The sequence below is a fragment of the Haematobia irritans genome, chromosome 4, assembly GCF_050003625.1.
Source record: "Haematobia irritans isolate KBUSLIRL chromosome 4, ASM5000362v1, whole genome shotgun sequence".
Classification (NCBI taxonomy): domain Eukaryota; kingdom Metazoa; phylum Arthropoda; class Insecta; order Diptera; family Muscidae; genus Haematobia; species Haematobia irritans.
In genome coordinates, this window is record NC_134400.1 from 173,922,789 (window position 1) to 173,944,148 (window position 21,360).

General features: G+C 39.0%; 2 protein-coding genes across 11 annotated transcripts in view; one reads left to right on the forward strand and one right to left on the reverse strand.

The window, feature by feature from the left end:
• The window catches only part of fry (microtubule binding protein furry), a 289,484-nt gene that overhangs the window by 151,221 nt on the left and 116,903 nt on the right, over positions 1–21,360 (forward strand). The gene's annotated exons all lie outside the window — the stretch shown is intronic.
• CNMaR (G-protein coupled receptor) overlaps positions 1–21,360 on the reverse strand; it is a 50,965-nt gene that overhangs the window by 18,764 nt on the left and 10,841 nt on the right. Inside the window, exons 3-4 of the mRNA XM_075304485.1 lie at positions 19,879–20,321; positions 8,052–8,170 (exon numbers count right to left, since the gene is read on the reverse strand). Coding sequence (XP_075160600.1) covers positions 8,052–8,170; positions 19,879–20,321 — 562 coding nt within the window. The remainder of the gene's footprint in view (positions 1–8,051; positions 8,171–19,878; positions 20,322–21,360) is intronic.

The following is a 21,360-nucleotide window of genomic DNA, read 5'->3' on the forward strand; positions in this document are numbered from 1 at the left end:
TATTTTCAAAAATTCACAATTTTTTCAGATTGGATTTAGCATTTTTGTCGACAAAATTTTAATGATTTGTACCATTTTATTAATTCTTACTCTGGTCTTAACCTATTTGAAACTAAAAAAGTTAAAATTATCCATTATAAGTATGAAAAAACCATGTTATAAAAAAATTGAATTAAAAGAACTTCATGGGTAGTTAAAATAAAGAACATCATTGGGAGTGCATCTTCTGGAAGTGCTTTTAAAGTTGTGCCTTTGGAAGAACTTCCAAATTTTTTTGCTGGGTATATATCGCCGATCTCCAATCACACAAAAATTGGTCCATATCGGTTCATAATCATGGTTGCCACTCGAGCCAAAAATAATCTACCAAAATTTTATTTCTATAGAAAATTTTGTCAAAAGTTGATTTCTATAGAAAATTTAGTCAAAATTTTATGTCTATGGAATTTTTTTTTTTAAATTTTATGTCTACACCCTCACAAAAAATCGCTTCTGTAACATATACTCCCAAACATATTTTGCTTCAAGCATATACATTTTTGGGTATTGCCCAAACATTTATATGTATATGTCAAACTGAATTATATTGTGAATGGCAGTGTTTAGAAGAAGTTTCTACGCAATCCATAATGGAGGGTACATAAGCTTCGGCCTGGCCGAACTTACGGCCATATATACTTGTTATTAAATATTTTATCTTCCCAAATTGTAATTAACCCTTCAGGTAGACTTGCCAGATGGCCGGGATTCGCCTGGATTGTCCCGGAGTTTCTTTTCCAGGAAGTGTTCCGAATCTTTCACAAATTTTATAAAAATCCCGGAATTTCAATTACTCAACGCATATATTTTATTTTTTCACATTTTCGCGTTTTCGAAAAGAAAACGATTTGAAATCAAATCGCTTTCAAAATTTACTTTTGGATGGAGATTTTGTATCATTGCATTCAATCTCATCACTAACAAAAACAAACCATCACTATCTTTCCAATCATCAGCTATCACTTGAGTAGTAAATGTAAACAAGTAAGTAAAGTCTAAAGTCGGGCGGGGCCGACTATATTATACCCTTCACCCCTATGTAGGCCAAAATTTGTGTTACCATCACAACTCCTTCACATTTGCTGGAAGCTATATAAAGGAGACAATTTTTTTACTTCTACAAAATCTCTAGAATTAAAATTAAAATCGGCTAACGCTATCCTATAATTGGAGGAAACTTCCATTCAAAATGGGTCTAAAATGTGTAACAGTCTACCATATTTCCCCAACTCTGGTGTACGTATATATGGGTATATAGCTCTGAACCGATTTTGACTAAATTTGACATGCATAGTTAGAATAATAATTCTGTTATCTCTGCAAAATTTCACGTAAATGAGAGTTTAACTTTGTCCCCCGTGCTCATTTGAGTATAAATCGGGCGAAAGATATATATGGGAGCTATATCTAAATCTGAACCGATTTCAACCAAATTTGGCACACTTACCGATACTGTTAAACGTACTCCTTGTGCACAATTTGAACCAAATTACGGCAAAACTCTGGCTTTTGAGACCATATAAGTTCAAATCGGATGAAAGGTATATATGGGAGCTATATCTAAATTTGAACCGATTTCAACCAAATTTGGTACACTTATCGATACTATTAAACGTACTCCTTGTGCAAAATTTGAACTAAATCACGGCAAAACTCTGGCTTTTGAGGCCATATAAATCCAAATCGGACGAAAGATATATATGGGAGCTATATCTAAATCTGAACCGATTTCAATCAAATTTACCAAGCATTGGTAGAATGCCAATTCTACTCTTTATGCAAAATTTCACGTAAATCGGTAGTAAACTTTGGCCTCTGTGGTCATATGAGTCTAAATCGGACGAGAGATATATATGGGAGCTATAACTAAATCTGAACCGATTTCAATCAAATTTACCAAGCATTGGTAGAATGTCAATTTTACTCTTTATGCAAAATTTCACGAAAATAGGTAGTAACCTTTGGCCTCTGTGGTCATATGAGTCTAAATCGGACGAAAGATATATATGGGAGCTATATCTAAATCTGAACCGATTTAGCTGATATTTTGCAAGTTTTTCGAGACTCATCAAATATACGGATGTACTGAATTTGAAGAATATCGGTTGATAAACACGACAATTATGACCAGATCGGGGATAAATATATATGGCAGCTATATCTAAATCTGAACCGATTTTTTCCAAAATCAATAGCGATTGTCTTTGTCCCAAAAAACGACCCTATGCCAAATCTGAGGACGATCGGACTTAAACTGCAACCTGTACTTTGCGCACAAAAATACATGAACAGACAGACAGATGGACAGACAGACAGACAGACAGCCAGACAGACAGACGGACATCGCGAAATCGACTCAGAATTTAATTCTAAGACGATCGGTATACTAAACGATGGGTCTCAGACTTTTCCTCCTTGGCGTTACATACAAATGCACAAACTTATTATACCCTGTATCACAGTAGTGGTGAAGGGTATAAAAAGTATAACCAAATATATAAATTTGATATCAAATTGACGTTTTTCTGTGAAATGTATTTTGACAAATTATAATAATTAGTTCACGATTATTGTCCAATTCTAGTCTGTATTCCCTGCTAATATTTCAAAGTTTGATTTTATCTCCATGGCTACCATAGACTCTTAAGTGACACTATAGGTTAGGTTATGTGGCAGCCCGATTTATCAGGCTCACTTAGACTATTCAGTCCATTGTGATACCACATTGGTGAACTTCTCTCTTATCACTGAGTGCTGCCCGATTCCATGTTAAGCTCAATGACAAGGATCTCCTTTTTATAGCCGAGTTCGAACGGCGTTCCACATTGCGGTGAAACCACTTCGAGAAGCTTTGAAACACTCAGAAATGTCACCAGCATTACTGAGGTGGGATAATCCACCGCTGAAAAACTTTTTGGTGTTCGGTCGAAGCAAGAGTCGAACCCACGATCTTGTGTATGCAAGACGGGCATGCTGACCATTGCACCACGGTGGCTCCCAAAAAATTACTGATTTTCTACAGCAGAGCCTTTTGCTTTATTTTTTTCAAAAAACAAAAACTTCTCAAAAATGTATTGGGATTTTTGTGGGGAATTTAAATTTCAATTGTGGATTTTTGGGGACGAAAACATCAAAATTTGGGGACAAGAGTCCGAAAAATACTGGCAAAACTGATTGCAAGAATGTCTTTTTAGTGCTATACGAATTTCAAGATGGGCGCATTTGTAGTAAAATTTACATTTTTAATAAAATAATATGAAATAATGAAATACATCTCAGTTAATTAAAAGATTATTATTAAATACAAATTCTTTACTTTATATTAAATTTGTCTTACTTCAAAGCCAGACGACTTTTTAAGTTTAGGATTTTTTTTTTACTGAATCAAGTAAATTTTATTATTTTGAACAAACATTTAAATCAATGGAAACAAAATGGCTCAACTAAATTGGTGAAATGTTTTCCTTTATTTTCGAACATAAAGGACATTCGAATTGAGTAATATTTAATTAAGTACTACTTCAGTTATAAGCTATATAAGTTGAAGCATTATAAATTGAATTATTATTATTGTTCAAGGAAAGTCGATTCAATTCATTTGAAATTATTTATATTTAGAATCGGTTATAGTTATATCGGTCTCATTGATTGAGCATTTCTTTGTTTTCTGGTGACGGGATAATGATTTCACCACCAGTAAACAAGCTTTATTTATTGGCAATAATAATTAAAGTAAAATGTGAATGTATTATGAATTCTGTTTCCATGGAAAATTGTGATTAAATACAGGAGAGCAACCTTCGACTATATGTAGTCAAACTAATTGCCAGACATTTTAATAATAATACTTGAACACACATGCATAATAATCTTCAAAGAATTCATATAAAATGTACAACAGTAAGTTCTATGCACAGCAAATATACATGAATTTTTAACGAAAGCTTTGGAATTAATGCCGTATGTAAATCGGCATAAATAAATTTAATTTAATTTTAAATCGAAAATGCTTTTCTTTATTTTAGGAACAATTTTCCATAGTTTAAAGACATACGACTTTAATGGAGGGACAAAAATTTCCAAAATTCGTGTCCTAAATTTAATGAAGACAACTTGTGAAGCTAAGTTTATAAATTTTCTTTTAATAAAAAATTCATTATTTTAAAGTAATTTGTCCTTCATTTTGGGTAAATTGCGTGTCATAAAATGTAGGTTGCATTATTTTTCATATTAGGTCAATATTGATTTCAGTGTTTTTTCTAATACAATTACGTAATTAATTGATATAACTATTTTTTTTAATTTATTTAATTTATTAATTAACATTAACAGCTATTTCAATTCATTTTTTAATTGGTTAAATTAAAAGTTTATTGATTTTGGTAAAAGATTAATAAACCTAAATTTTAGGACAATATTAATGAAAAAACAAGTATATACGGCCGTAAGTTCGGCCAGGCCGAAGCTTATGTACCCTCCACCATGGATTGCGTAGAAACTTCTACTGAAGACTGTCATCCACAATCGAATTACTTGGGTTGCGGTAACACTTGCCGATGTCAAGGTATCTTAAAATTTCCTAACACCGTAATATATACCACATAGTCCATACGTGGTATATATTAAACTAAATAAGGCCGGTTAAATACGTATATAATTAAGTTTAAAGTTTCTATAGAAATAAAATTTTGACAACATTTTCTATAGAAGTAAAATTTGGAAAAAAAATTCTATAGAAAAAAAATATGCAAAAAAATTTCTATAGAAATCAAATTTTGACAAAATTTACTATAGAAATAAAATTTTAACAAAATTTTCTATAGAAATAAAATTTTGACAAAATTTTCTATAGAAATAAAATTTTGACAAAATTTTCTATAGAAATAAAATTTTGACAAATTTTTCTATAGAAATAAAATTTTGACAATATTTTCTATAGAAATAACATTTTGACAATGTTTTCTATAAAAATAAAATTTTGGTAGATTATTTTTGGCTCGAGTGGCAACCATGATTATGAACCGATATGGACCATATATGTGATTGGGGATCGGCTATATATAACTATAGACCGATATGGACCAATTTTGGCATGGTTATTAGCGGCCTTATACTAACACCACGTTGCAAATTTCAACCGGATCGGATGAATTTTGCTCTTCCAAGAGGCTCCGGAGATCAAATCTGGGGAACGGTTTATATGGGGGCTATATATAATTATGGACCGATATGGACCAATTCTTGCGTGTTTGTTAGAGACCACATTCTAACACCATGTTCCAAATGTCAACCGGATCGGATGAATTTTGCTCCTCCAAGAGGCTCCGGAGGACAAATCTGGGAATCGATTTATATGGGGGCTATATATAATTATGGACCGATATGGACCAATTTTGGGATGGTTGTTAGAGACAATATACTAATACCATGTACCAAATTTCAATCGGATCGGATGACTTTTGCTCCTCTAAAAGGCTCCGGAAGACAAATCTGGGGATCGGTTTATATGGGGGCTATATATAATTATGGACCGATATGGACCAACTTCAGCATGGTTGTTAGAGACAATATACTAACACCACGTACCAAATTTCAACCGGATCGGATGAATTTTGCTCCTCTAAGAGGCTCCGGAGGTCAAATCTGGGGATCGGCTTATTTGGGGGCTATATATAATTATGGACCGATATGGACCAATTTTGGCATGGTTGTTAGAGACAATATACTAACACCACGTACTAAATTTCAATCGGATCGGATGGCTTTTGCTCCTCTAAAAGGCTCCGGAGGTCAAATCTGGGGATCGGTTTATATGGGGTCTATATATAATTATGGGCCGATGTGGACCAATTTTTGCATGGTCATTAGAGAACATATACCAACACCATGTACCAAATTTCAGCCGTATCGGATGAAATTTGCTTCTCTTTGAGTCTCCGCAAGCCAAATCGGGGGATCGGTTTATATGGGGGCTATATGTAATTATGGACCGATATGGACCAATTTCTGCATGGTTGTTAGAGACCATATACTAACACCATGTACCAAATTTCACCCGGATCGGATGAAATTTGCTTCTCTTAGAGCAATCGCAAGCCAAATTTTTTGGGGGTCCGTTTATATGGGGGCTATACGTAAAAGTGGACCGATATGGACCAATTTTTGCATGGTTGTTAGAGACCACATACTAACACTATGTACCAAATTTCAGCCGGATCGCATGAAATTTGCTTCTCTTAGAGCAATCGCAAGCCAAATTTGGGGGTCCGTTTATATGGGGGCTATACGTAAAAGTGGACCGATATGGCCCATTTGCAATACCATCCGACCTACATCAATAGCAACTAATTGTGCCAAGTTTCAAGTCGATAGCTTGTTTCGTTCGGAAGTTAGCGTGATTTCAACAGACGGACGGACGGACGGACATGCTCAGATCGACTCAGAATTTCACCACGACCCACAATATATATACTTTATGGGGTCTTAGAGCAATATTTCGATGTGTTACAAACGGAATGACAAAGTTAATATACCCCCATCCTATGGTGGAGGGTATAATACAATTTTTTTTATTAAATTTAAAATCGCATGTCTTTGGAGTAAGACAAATTTTCTTGAAAGCAAACATTTTTGTTTTTGATATTAAATAAAACGTTTTTAACGTTGAATCCCAATTTTAATTTTATAGAGAATACGAGGGCAATTCGGAAACCTCTTAGCCTGGCACAAAAAGCGCGGTATAAACAGAAAAAAAGTGTGAAGTGTTTTGGAAACATCCATTTCCGTTATGAACACATGTTAAATTTTGTTTCGATCTGACAACTCCTTCATATAGAAACAGGTGTTCAAAAAAGACGCATCCGCAAGTTTTTTTTACAATGGAAAAATTAGAAATGCGTGCTGTCATTAAAAATATACATAGAAAAGGTTTATCGGGACAAGAAATTCATAATGATATGGTGAATGTGTTAGGTGAAAGTGATCCTTCATATGCAACAGTAAAAAATTGGGTTGCTGAATTTAAACGTGGTCGTACAAGCATTGAAGATGAACCACGTTGTGGACGTCCAAAAACAGAAACAACAACAGAAATTGTAGCCAAAGTGCATGATATGGTATTAAATGATCGACGAATAAAAGTGCGTGAAATTGCTAATATCATGGGCATCTCAAATGATCGAGTCCATTTTATTTTGCATGAAGAACTACATATGAAAAGATGGGTGCCGCATTTGTTTACAGTCGATCAAAAACGCATAAGAATGAGCATTTCTCAAGCTTGTTTGGATCGTTTTAAGCGAAATAAAATGGATTTCAAACGTCGTTTGATGAGACATGGATCCACCACTATACTCAAGAGACAAAAGAACAATCCAAACAATGGACTGAAACTGGAGGAAGTGCCCCAAAGAAGGCAAAAACAATTCAATCGACTGGCTGGTTATGGCAACGGTTTTTTGGGACTTCAAAGGTATTTTATTGATTGACTATCTACAATAAATTCAGAGTACTATTGCAACCTTTTGGATCAACTAAATGTACGAATTCGAGAAAAACGTCCTGGCTAACAACACAAACGAATAATTTTTCATCAAGACAACGCACCAGCACAACGGCTAAAATCAACGAATTAAAGTACGAGTTGCTTGACCACCCTACTTATTCTCCTGATTTAGCTCCCAGTGACTTTTACTTGTTCCCAAATCTAAAAGAAATCCTTGCTTGCCAGTTTTACCTCAAATGAAGATGCAATTACAGTTGTAAACCACTATTTTGAAGACTTTGAGGAAAACTATTTTAATCAAGGGATAGAATTGCTAGAAAAGCGTTGGACTTTGTGTATTGAAGTTTCAGGAGATTATTTTGAAAAATAGAAATATTTGTGAAAAACTAACTCTTCTCTTTCATTGATAGGCTGAGAAGTTTCCGAACCGCCCTCGTAGATACCTTGCTGGAGAATTCTTTTTAGGTTTTAGTTGATCGCACTTGATCGTAATTTGTGTTTTACTTACCTCAATGAAGGTTATCATTCGCATTACGCAACTTGGTAAATTAAGACATACAAAGACCGATGAGACAACCAAAAGCATTTTGGTAATTTTATATTGGGATGGAGAGCTTTTACCAGTTCCTAAAACAAAAAATACAACAAAAAAACGTCTTTAATACTCGGGAAGCAACAGAAAATCGGGCGATATAAAAAGTTAGGCAGTTACATCAAATTCTGAACCGATATGGTTTATATTTTATAGATTTTCCCTAGACACCCAGAGAAAAAATATTATCACCTCAAACTTCTTTTAAAAGTAAAATAAATTTTTAGATGGGGAATCATGCCGGAAACTATGTATGTGAATTCGGTACTTTTTAATTGAAATAATTTAAAAGCAAGTGTATACAGCAGTAATTTCGGCCGGGCCGATTCTTAAATACCCACCACTATCAATCAAATGTAATAGTTTCCGCTGAAAACTCTTCGTCGTAGCGGGTTACTTGATAAAATCTATAGATTTTTACCCCCCATTATTCAAATGATTACGAGAAGTATAGAATCTAGAAATTTTACTTTCAGTTTCAAGCACCTGCTCAGCGTTGCCAATTTAGCTACTTTCCTTCTAGATTTGGCTTTTTTGAAGTCGTTTAGCGGGAAAAATGCATTTAGCTTTCTTCTGGCTTTTTTCATGACCCTTTAGCTATTTTTAGCTTTTTTATTTTCGACATGTTTCTATTGAAATATGGCTAAAACGGCGTTTTTATCTAATGGCGTTTTCGATTCGCAAAAAATATGTTGCCTTGGTGTTACCCTACTTTTTTCCTCATTGCATTTTCGACCAAACGATAGCGTCATTCCAAAGTTATTGTTAATTCCTAATATTGTGAGAGATACAGGATCCAAAATATATCACAGTGTCCTTCATATCTTGCTATCAATTTCGAGAATGTTGCACCTTTTTTCCCAATCGAAATCGCTATAAGCCTTGTTTTCCACATATTTCAAAGCTCAATTGAAACATTTATAATGATTCCCGCCATTATGTGGTACATTTTTGCAGCAAATACACCTTGTTATAATGTTTTCCTCATATTCATAAAAGTTAACGTAAACTTTAAATCTACTATTACCATACAAATTCCTTAGATAAACTGTCAGCAAATTATGTTTTTACTAGCGCAACCCGGCCCGCTTCGCTGCGCTTTCCGAAGCGTATTTGTAGGAACATTTTGTGTTAACTTAGTCAACCATATCCTTCGAGCAGAAAACAAATTCGAAAAGATTTAAAATCTTTCAAACAAATCGGAAAACTTGCTTTTTCCTTTATATATAGAAATTTGGCCGATATGCTGATGTAGAATGCCTTAACAAATGTCGGGGAGAGGGTGTTCCACCAATATTTTTTAAATTGTGTTCCGTATTCAAGTAGTTGGGTAATCTTCTACATTTCCTGTGAATTTTAAGTCAAGGAAAGGTATCCTTCTCCTCAACATACCGGAAAAGTAAGCACTATATTTCAACAACATACAAAGAATCACTGTTTCCCGTCCAATAAATCGGAAAGAGCAAAAGTACTTAAAACAAGTATATACAGCAGTAAGTTCGGCCGGGCCGAATCTTAAATACCCACCACCATGAAGCTAATATTAGGGGTTCCTTTGAAATTTCAGGAGGGCTTGAGGACACTTCCCGAAGATAAATTTAAAGATTTCATCTATGAGGACTATATCAGATTCTGGATTTATAAGAAAATACCTCTAGATTTCCAATTTCAGGTAAATTGGATAAAAACTGCGGTTTCTATAAGCCCAAGAAGTAAAATCGGGAGATCGGTCTATATGGGGGCTATACCAAAATATGGACCGATACTCACAATTTTTGGCACACGTATTTGTGGTCCTACAGTACCTCTAGATTTCCAATTTCAGGTAAATTGAATAAAAACTGCCGTTTCTATAAGCCCAAGAAGTAAAATCGGGAGATGGGTCTATATGGGGTCTATACCAAAACATGGACCGATACTCACCATTTTTGGCACACCTCTTTATGGTCATAAAATACCTCGTGATTTCAATTTTCACGTAAATTGGATAAAAACTACGATGTCTATAATCCCAAGACCCCAAATCAGGAGGTCGGTTTATATGGGGACCATACCAAAACATGGACCTATGCTCACCATTTTTGGCACACCTCTTTACGGTTCTAAAGTACCTCTCGATTTCCAATTTCAGGTAAATTGGATAAAAACTGCGGTTTCTATAATCCCAAGAAGTAAAATCGGGAGATCGGTCTATATGGGGGCTATACCAAAATATGGACCGATACTCACAATTTTTGGCACATGTATTTGTGGTCCTACAGTACCTCTAGATTTCCAATTTCAGGTAAATTGAATAAAAACTGCCGTTTCTATAAGCCCAAGAAGTAAAATCGGGAGATGGGTCTATATGGGGTCTATACCAAAACATGGACCGATACTCACCATTTTTGGCACACCTGTTTATGGTCATAAAATACCTCTTGATTTCAAATTTCACGTAAATTGGATAAAAACTACGATGTCTATAAGCCCAAGACCCCAAATCAGGAGGTCGGTTTATATGGGGACTATACCAAAACCTGGACCGATATAGCCCATCTTCGAACTTCGATATACAGGAACAAGCCATAAGTTTTTTACTTAAAAACGTCTGGCAGAAGACTGTGCAAAAATCATAAAATTATGTACCGAGTTCCCAATTACGGAGAAAACTCATGTACCATGTATTAATTTAATCACCTCCTCCCGCGTTTCCTGTAAATTGCAAATAGATCGGAGAATGTTAAATTTTGCTCTATTGTTTTAAAGGGACGATAAAATATCGACAAACACCGAAGTGAATTCCGTGAAAATTCCAAGAAAATCTAGAAACTTTCCTTCAAGTGTGGGGCAAGGAGAAGGTTTCTTTGTTAATTTCATAACCTTCCCCACGGCTTTTGTAATTTTCATGAAAACTTGAGCCTTTTTTGTTTTTTCAGTTTTAGAGGAGATCAAATATCAAAAAGTGATCTTGTATAAACGTCCCAGAAAATGTCAAGCAAATTATAAGCCCAATTTTCAAACAGCAGGGCAAGGGGCGGCCCCTCTTCCCGTTCAAATATCACAAAAACAGGTATCAAATATTAATTTCATAACCTCTCCCCATGTCCTCTGTAAATTTCAACTAAATTGGAAAAGTTTAATTGTTACTCTGTATGTACTTAAGGAGAAGCAGATGTCTCTCTATGTCCTTTTATTTTCCCCGACCAAATATTAAAAAATCTGGAACCTGATATAAATTTCATAACCTCACCCAGGTTTTCCGTAAAATTTCAGTCGGAGGACTTTAGTTTTGTTCTAACTGTACTTAAAAAAAGTCGAGCAAAGGGAAAGTCCCCCTCCCCGAGCAAATATCGAAAAATAAAATAGCCGTTCTTTGTCCCTTCAAACTTCCCTGAAAATCGGGTAATTTTGTTCCAAGGGGGAGGTCTCCCTCCCCGTCCACATATGAATACATCAGGTACCCCATATTAATTTCATAAACTCACCGCATGTTCTCTGTAACTTTCAGGTAATTTCTCAGGTATTTGGTCGTGGAGGGGGACATCTCTTTTGTCCCCATCCACGACCAGATACCTGATCGAAAAATAAAGTAGCGGATCTTTGTCTAGATGTCAACTCCAACCTTCAATCAAAATTTCAAGCAAATCGGTCAACCTTGGTCCAATTTTCAAAAAGTCGGACAAAGAAGAAGTCCCCCTCCGCGCCCAGGTGTCAAAAAATGAGGTACCCTATTTTCACCACATGGTAAATCGGTTTAGCCGTTTCCGAGCTTACCCGGAACATACAAACAAACAAACTTTGAATTTTATATGTATAGATAGATAGCAAAGACCATAGAAAAAGAGATGTGAATTGGACTTTGATAGTGTTAGTGTCAGAAACCAGAGATTAGCTCCATACTTGTAGGAAAGGCGCTTCGAACTTACTGGTTTGATGCAGACAATTTTTATTTTGCTATTTTCTCAAAAGTTCCCGCAAATTTCTGTGTCGATTGCACTAAATTATTAATTAAATTTTTCATGAAGTGTTTTTGTTTGTAACGACGAAAGTCGGTTACCCTCGTTTTCGCCAACACGTTTATTTTCTTTTCATTCTTTTTGAATTACCTCGTCGAGAAATCATTAATTAGATACCTATTACATTTAAGTTGCAACAAGAATTTCCACTTCATTAATTTATAGCCTTATTTTACTTGGAGTATACATGAAATAAACAAGATACCGTTATCGGTTGGCCTTGCCCATCAACGCACGCAGCAGCATATACACCATTGGTTGGGCATACGCGCAAAAGACATGTAACGGCATTAAAGTGACGCCGACTGCATCCTCACCACCTATAAAAGGAAGCTACAAAGGTAAATGCGGGACAGTTGAAGATTACACGTGGACGAGGCAACAAGTGGTAAGTAGAGTGGAGAACAATATTCAAGGTGGAAAACTTGGCAGTGGAGGTGTTATCAAGTAAAAGGTAATCCTGTTTTGTATAGCTTTCATTTGTCCTCTATTCAAGGTCATCGATTTATATTATCCCACGTGGTTCCCTACAGCACAAACGAATAGGCCACATCATATTTGACTTGTGTACTTACCCAGGTCGCAGTCACGCTCGATCTTCACGATCTTATTGACTTTGCCCAGCTTTGTCCTCTATTCAAGGTCATCTGTTTATATTGTACCACGTGTTTCTCTACGTCACACACAAACAGACTCGCAGTACATTGGACTTGTGTACTTAACCAGGTCGCAGTCTCCTAGGATCTACACGATCCCATTGTCCCTGATTTTCATTTGGCTTGTGTACTTACCCAGGTCGCAGTCACGCTCGATCTTCACGATCTTATTGACTTTGCCTGGCTGTGTCCTCTATTCAAGGTCATCGTCTTGTATTATCCCACGTGTTTCTCTACAGCACAAACAAATAGGCCACATCACATTTGACTTGTGTACTTAACCAGGTCGCAGTCACTCTCGATCTTCACGATCTTATTGACTTCACCCAGCTTTGTCATTTATTCAAGGTCATCGTTTTATATCATCCCACGTGTTTCTCTACAGCACAAACGAATAGGCCACATCACATTTGACTTGTGTACTTAACCAGGTCGCAGTCACTCTCGATCTTCACTTTGTCCTCTATTCAAGGTCATCACTCATATACTAGCACTTGTTTCTCTACGTCATACACAAATAGGCTCGCAGTACATTGGACTTGTGTACTTAACCAGGTCGCAGTCTCCTAGGATCTACACGATCCCATTGTCCCTGACTTTCATTTGGCTTGCGTACTTACCCAGGTCAAGGTCACAGTCTTAGGTTGCCCCAGTTCTCCTCGCTCTACCTCAGATTGCACAGGACCACCTTCGACTCGCCACTGTCTCGTCTAGCCACGTCTCACCGGATGTATAGGCGTACTTAGCCAGGTCGCCATCCACTAGCCCAGTCTTCCAGAGCGTACTTAGCCAGGTCGCCGTCCACTAGTCCAGTCTTCCAGAGCGTACCTAGCCAGGTCGCCAGTCATAACATTCGCCAGCGCATGATACTGCCCAGAAACCGAAAGCGTACTTAGCCAGGTCGCCATTTCATCGCCCAAATTCGCCAGTACAAGCCCTTGCCCAGACCAAAATACAACGCCAATCAGCTCGCCCATACCGCCCATCAGACCCGTAGCCAGTCCAGTCCGGTGTGCTTAGCCAGGCCACCGCATCAAGCCTATCCAGCCCGTCGAAACATTACCCCGTAATAATATCACCCGTAGCCAAAATAAGTTATATTACACTAGACGATTTACCGTAAATAAACTCCTATTGCAACATAAAACACCGTCTTTTTCCTTTTCTGTCGCTAAACCAATAAATTTCTGTGACGGACCCTTCCCCCGCGAGCAATACCCCAGCGACCGGAGGAAACTCGTCGTTACAGTGGCGCCCGAGCAGGGACCGAGAAGGAAATTGATTGAGTAAGGTAAATCCGTCAGAGGATACAGAGCAATGGCCACTACTTTACGAGTATCCTGGGCTTATACTCTGCGAAAGGAGGAGCTTCATGCCTACTTAAGTGAATTTGAGTTGGATACAGAGGGCACCGTAGAGGAGCTACGACGACGCTTTGCCGCATTTCTCGGGGAAGCTCACGTCGACAAAGTGAAAACCAGATTGCTCACGCTGCAAGCGAAACATGACCCGACCAAGTCTCCCCTTCCTGTGATACCAGCACTTACCGTCACGACAGCGCCCAGTGCCCATGACCACGAGCGGGCCCCAGATAACACGCCCGATAGACATTCATCAGGGGCACGTCCTCCAGAACCTCCGCGTGACGTAAGCAACAGCCGACAGACACTCGATATGCGCTCTATGGCGGATCAGGTGCGGAAATGGAGTGTGCAATATGACGGGGAGCGAAATCCATTGGAATTTGTTGAAAGATTAGAGGAGTTGGCTGATATGTATGCCTTGGACAAGGATTACCTCCCACTAATGATGCCCGAGGTGCTAGCGGGAAAATCACTGGTTTGGTATCGCACGGCCAGCAAACGTTGGACCAACTGGAAGGATTTCCGAAATGACTTCTTGCAGTTTTTCCTCCCAACCCGATACTTTGAGCAGTTGGAGGATGAAATACGCAAAAGAAAGCAGAAACCAAGGGAATCATTCAAAAATTACGCGCTGGTTATGCAAGACCTCATGCGTCATTGTGAATACACCGAGGAGCAAAAAGTAGAGAGGATCTTCCGTAACGCACTACCCGAGTATCTATGGTACATCCGACGTAGAGACTTTCTGAGCCTCCAAGAATTACTGGAATTGGCTGGAGATCTAGAGAGCTTGCCCTCGATGGTGGTCAACCCGCGGGAACAACACCGCCGCCTAGAACCGGAGAACCCAACAGACGGATACCGAATCCCCAACCCCAGGACAGCATGTCGCCGCTGTGGGCAAGAAGGACATTACGCCGCCGGCTGCCGACGTGAATCTCTTCTCTTCTGCTGGGAATGTGGAAAACGAGGCGTCAAGACGATCTCGTGCTGCATGCCGAACCAGGGAAACGGGTATTGGACTCGCCCCGTACGAGGGGGGGGCGAGTCCACAAGACAACTGAATACCCCTCCACCAAGAACAATGCTCCGGGTGGAACCTACAAGACTAGTGGCCGTCATAGGAATTAAGGACCAATTCGTTTCCGCTACTGTCGACACAGGGGCAACATGTTCATTTATAAGTAGAAGGTTCGTGAGTATCATAGACGCCACTCAGCACTTAATCCCGTACGTAACAGAGGTGAAATTGGCCAATGGTTCACATTGCAGTATACAGGAAGCCGTAGAGATTCCAGTGGAAATAGGAGACCAAATTATCTGTACGAGATTTCTAGTCCTACCCGGGACCACTGAGGACATTCTGCTGGGACTTGATTTCTTGGCCAATTCAAAGGCACAGCTTTCTGTAGCTGGAATCTCCTGCCACTTCGGGAATAATAGATCTGGAGGCAGCATGTCCCGAATGCAACGCCATCCTACCATAAACAACGACTCAAGGCGAGACATCCAAGATACTTCCAGAGCCACAAAAGCTGTCCCACCCCAGCCCAGACGTACAACACCACCACCTTTGCTCCGACCACATGCCCCGACCAACCACTCAGCTCCTGTGTCCCCTGATCAGAGTCCGGATGAAACCCCATGCGTGACAACGGAATTCATACCTCGAGCCTTTTCGTCAACGCCACCGACGGTGGACCCCCAGCACGTTGCCTACATTGATGACGAGATACCGACGACTTCAATCCAAGCATTACAGAGGCCACAGCACGAGCGCATAGCAAGTGCTGTGGTCATTCCTCGCAATGAAAGGGTACCTCACTCTCCGCCACCACATGTCTGCAGATTCAACATGTCTCCAACAGTTCCTCAGGCGCCAACACCGTACCATAACCCTGGTTGGATGGAAAACATTCCCAAACGTCTTGCGAACGCCATGAATATTCCGGGGAAATTACTATCATCGCAAACGTCGATGAAATATATATGTAGTGCCTACCTGTCTCACGAAGATCTGCAGGAGCTTCGGCCTTACATTGACCGTGGGCTGACTCTACACCGGCCGCACCAACAATATAAACGAACAGTACTAGTCCACGGGGAAAAATACCGAATCCTTATTAATCGTCAAACCAAAATAATAATCCAAAAGCTCTCTCACCGCCGACGAGGGGGAGTAGTGTAACGACGAAAGTCGGTTACCCTCGTTTTCGCCAACACGTTTATTTTCTTTTCATTCTTTTTGAATTACCTCGTCGAGAAATCATTAATTAGATACCTATTACATTTAAGTTGCAACAAGAATTTCCACTTCATTAATTTCTAGCCTTATTTTACTTGGAGTATACATGAAATAAACAAGATACCGTTATCGGTTGGCCTTGCCCATCAACGCACGCAGCAGCATATACACCATTGGTTGGGCATACGCGCAAAAGACATGTAACGGCATTAAAGTGACGCCGACTGCATCCTCACCACCTATAAAAGGAAGCTACAAAGGTAAATGCGGGACAGTTGAAGATTACACGTGGACGAGGCAACAAGTGGTAAGTAGAGTGGAGAACAATATTCAAGGTGGAAAACTTGGCAGTGGAGGTGTTATCAAGTAAAAGGTAATCCTGTTTTGTATAGCTTTCATTTGTCCTCTATTCAAGGTCATCGATTTATATTATCCCACGTGGTTCCCTACAGCACAAACGAATAGGCCACATCATATTTGACTTGTGTACTTACCCAGGTCGCAGTCACGCTCGATCTTCACGATCTTATTGACTTTGCCCAGCTTTGTCCTCTATTCAAGGTCATCTGTTTATATTGTACCACGTGTTTCTCTACGTCACACACAAACAGACTCGCAGTACATTGGACTTGTGTACTTAACCAGGTCGCAGTCTCCTAGGATCTACACGATCCCATTGTCCCTGATTTTCATTTGGCTTGTGTACTTACCCAGGTCGCAGTCACGCTCGATCTTCACGATCTTATTGACTTTGCCTGGCTGTGTCCTCTATTCAAGGTCATCGTCTTGTATTATCCCACGTGTTTCTCTACAGCACAAACAAATAGGCCACATCACATTTGACTTGTGTACTTAACCAGGTCGCAGTCACTCTCGATCTTCACGATCTTATTGACTTCACGCAGCTTTGTCATTTATTCAAGGTCATCGTTTTATATCATCCCACGTGTTTCTCTACAGCACAAACGAATAGGCCACATCACATTTGACTTGTGTACTTAACCAGGTCGCAGTCACTCTCGATCTTCACTTTGTCCTCTATTCAAGGTCATCACTCATATACTAGCACTTGTTTCTCTACGTCATACACAAATAGGCTCGCAGTACATTGGACTTGTGTACTTAACCAGGTCGCAGTCTCCTAGGATCTACACGATCCCATTGTCCCTGACTTTCATTTGGCTTGCGTACTTACCCAGGTCAAGGTCACAGTCTTAGGTTGCCCCAGTTCTCCTCGCTCTACCTCAGATTGCACAGGACCACCTTCGACTCGCCACTGTCTCGTCTAGCCACGTCTCACCGGATGTATAGGCGTACTTAGCCAGGTCGCCATCCACTAGCCCAGTCTTCCAGAGCGTACTTAGCCAAGTCGCCGTCCACTAGTCCAGTCTTCCAGAGCGTACCTAGCCAGGTCGCCAGTCATAACATTCGCCAGCGCATGATACTGCCCAGAAACCGAAAGCGTACTTAGCCAGGTCGCCATTTCATCGCCCAAATTCGCCAGTACAAGCCCTTGCCCAGACCAAAATACAACGCCAATCAGCTCGCCCATACCGCCCATCAGACCCGTAGCCAGTCCAGTCCGGTGTGCTTAGCCAGGCCACCGCATCAAGCCTATCCAGCCCGTCGAAACATTACCCCGTAATAATATCACCCGTAGCCAAAATAAGTTATATTACACTAGACGATTTACCGTAAATAAACTCCTATTGCAACATAAAACACCGTCTTTTTCCTTTTCTGTCGCTAAACCAATAAATTTCTGTGACGGACCCTTCCCCCGCGAGCAATACCCCAGCGACCGGAGGAAACTCGTCGTTACATGTTCTTTTCAAAGTTAAAAAAATTGCTAAAATAAGTGAATTAGGTTTTGTTACGAATGCAAAATGAAAAGAGAAACCGAAAAAAAGTTGTAACTTCTCATCGAACATGTATGGGGCTAATCTCTGGTTTCTCGAGAAAAAGAATAAGAATATGCCCAATTCACATCTTCCTTTTCTACCGTCTTTGGTAGATAGATACATAGATAATATTCTCAAGTTATTATGTTATTACTAAGTTAAAATAGTAGATGTGAATTGCTTTGTACACTGAAAAAAAATATTGTAAGATTGAGATAAAGCCACCATAAGTATGTACCCCTTAATATTCTTAAATAAGGAAATACGAGTTATTTCCCAAACCTCTTCCAATCATAGCCCACAAATGCGCACGTTTACACACAAAAAAAAAAATTGTCTTCAATCACCGAAATGATAGTATCAATTAAAAAATTAATTGATACTATTAATTTTTGTGCTTGATTTTTGTTTCAATTTAAAAATTTGTTGAATCAATTAAATTCTTAATTGAAGATTTTTTAATACTAATTCAGTAGGGGTGGTTTAGGATATGATATAGTCGGCCCGGCCCGATTTTCTACTTTACTCACTTGTGGTAAAATTAATTGGGATTGGAGTTGCAATTCATCTAAAGAATCAATACAAATTTGAAATGAACAAACAAAAATTAATGAAAGTGCCAAAGGATTTTTATACCCTCCACCATAGGATGGGGGGTATATTAACTTTGTCATTCCGTTTGTAACACATCGAAATATTGCTCTAAGACCCCATAAAGTATATATATTCCGCGTCGTGGTGAAATTCTGAGTCGATCTGAGCATGTCCGTCCGTCTGTCCGTCCGTCTGTTGAAATCACGCTAACTTCCGAACGAAACAAGCTATCGAGTTGAAACTTGGCACAAGTTGTTGTTATTGATGTAGATCGGATGGTATTGCAAATGGGCCATATCGGTCCACTTTTACGTATAGCCCCCATATAAACTTACCCCCAAATTTGGCTTGTGAGGCCTATAAGAGAAGCAAATTTCATCCGATCCGGCTGAAATTTGGAACATGGTGTGAGTATATGGTCTCTAACAACCATGCAAAAATTGGTCCACATCGGTCCATAATTATATATAGCCCCCATATAAACCGATCACCAGATTTGACCTCCGGAGCCTCTTGGAAGACCAAAATTCATCTGATTCAGTTGAAATTTGGTACGTGGTGTTAATATATGGCCTCAAACTCCCATGCAAAAATTGGTCGATATCGGTCCATAATTATATATAGGCCCCATATAAACCGATCCCCAGATTTGACCTTAAGTCTTAAGAGACCACAACCCAAGTAATTCGATTGTGGATGTTAGTCTTTCATAGAAGTTTCTACGCAATCCATGGTGGAGGGTACATAAGATTCGGCCTGGCCGAACTTACGGCCGTGTATACTTGTTTTTATTAATTTTGTATGTCTAATTATTTCTGTGATTGATGAACAACTAACTGGAGCATTTAATTTCGTTTTTTTATCGATGCTCCCATAAAAATGTCATAGTTATTTTAATGGCTCGTAACTCACAATATTTTAAGCTGTATAATCGGATTTCTTTTAATTCTCGTCTATCTCGAAAATAGATTTCATTTAAACTCACCTGCTCTTGAAGTTGAAGTATCCGCAAACATTGCAGTTTTTTGTTTACATCTGCTATCTCTAAAATCACTACTGCTGCTCCTTGTTGATTGGCGATGGCATCTTTGATGTTTGTGCTGATGTTGATTTATGCTGCTTCGATGATGATGATGAGGCTTTAAGAGACAACCTTCCACTACATGGGATTCATAGGAATTAATTTGTTCTCCACCATGATTATATTTCTTAGATTCCTTTAAGGATGTTTTTTTCATGGACCTTGCGGCTGTTGCATGTGCTGTCCTTTTTTTAGATTCATGCGACGGCTTCAAAGAATCTTCCATAATAGTGCATTTTTCAGTTGAATATTTAAGTGTTGTTGTAGTGGGCGTAATATTAGTTTTTACCAAAGCCATTGTTACTTGTGATGTCATCGAAACATGCGTCTGTTGGCCGCGATTTGTTCTAATATTATGTTGTAAATTAAAAAAAGATAATGGATGGAAAATATTAATCATACAAATGAGATTACTTTTTATACCCTCCATCATAGGATGGGGGTATATTAACTTTGTCATTCCGTTTTTAACACATCGAAATATTGCTCTAAGACCCCATAAAGTATATATATTCTGGGTCGTGGTGAAATTCTGAGTCGATCTAAGCATGTCCGTCCGTCCGTCCGTCCTTTGAAATCACGCTAACTTCCGAACGAAACAAGCTATCGACTTGAAACTTGGCACAAGTAGTTGTTATCGATGTAGGTCGGACGGTATTGAAAATGGGCCATATCGGTCCACTTTTACGTATAGCCCCCATATAAAGGGACCCTCAGATTTGGCTTGTGGAGCCTCTAACAGAAGCATATTTCATCCGATCCGGCTGAAATTTGGTATATGGTGTCGGTATATGGTCTCTAACAACCATGCAAAAATTGGTCCACGTCGGTCCATAATTATATATAGCCCCCATATAAACCGATCCCCAGATTTGGCTTGCGGAGCCTAAAAGAGAAGCAAATTTCATCCGATCCGGCTGAAATTTGGTACATGGTGTTGGTATATGGTCTCTAACAACCGTGCAAAAATTGGTTCACATCGGTCCATAATTATATATAGCCCCCATATAAACCAATCCCCAGATTTGGCTTGTGGAGCCTCTAGGAGAAGCATATTTCATCCGATCCGACTGAAATTTGGTACATGGTGTTGTAATATGGTCTCTAACAATCTTGCAAAAATTGGTCCACATCGATCCATAATTATATATAGCCCCCATATAAACCGATCCCCAGATTTGGCTTGCGGAGCCTCAAAGAGAAGCAAATTTCATCCGATCCGGCTGAAATTTGGTACATGATGTTGGTATATGGTCTCTAACAACCATGCAAAAATTGGTCCACATCGGTCCATAATTATATATAGACCCCATATAAACCGATCCCCAGATTTGGCTTGCGAAGTCTCCAAGAGAAGCAAATTTCATCCAATCCGGTTGTAATTTG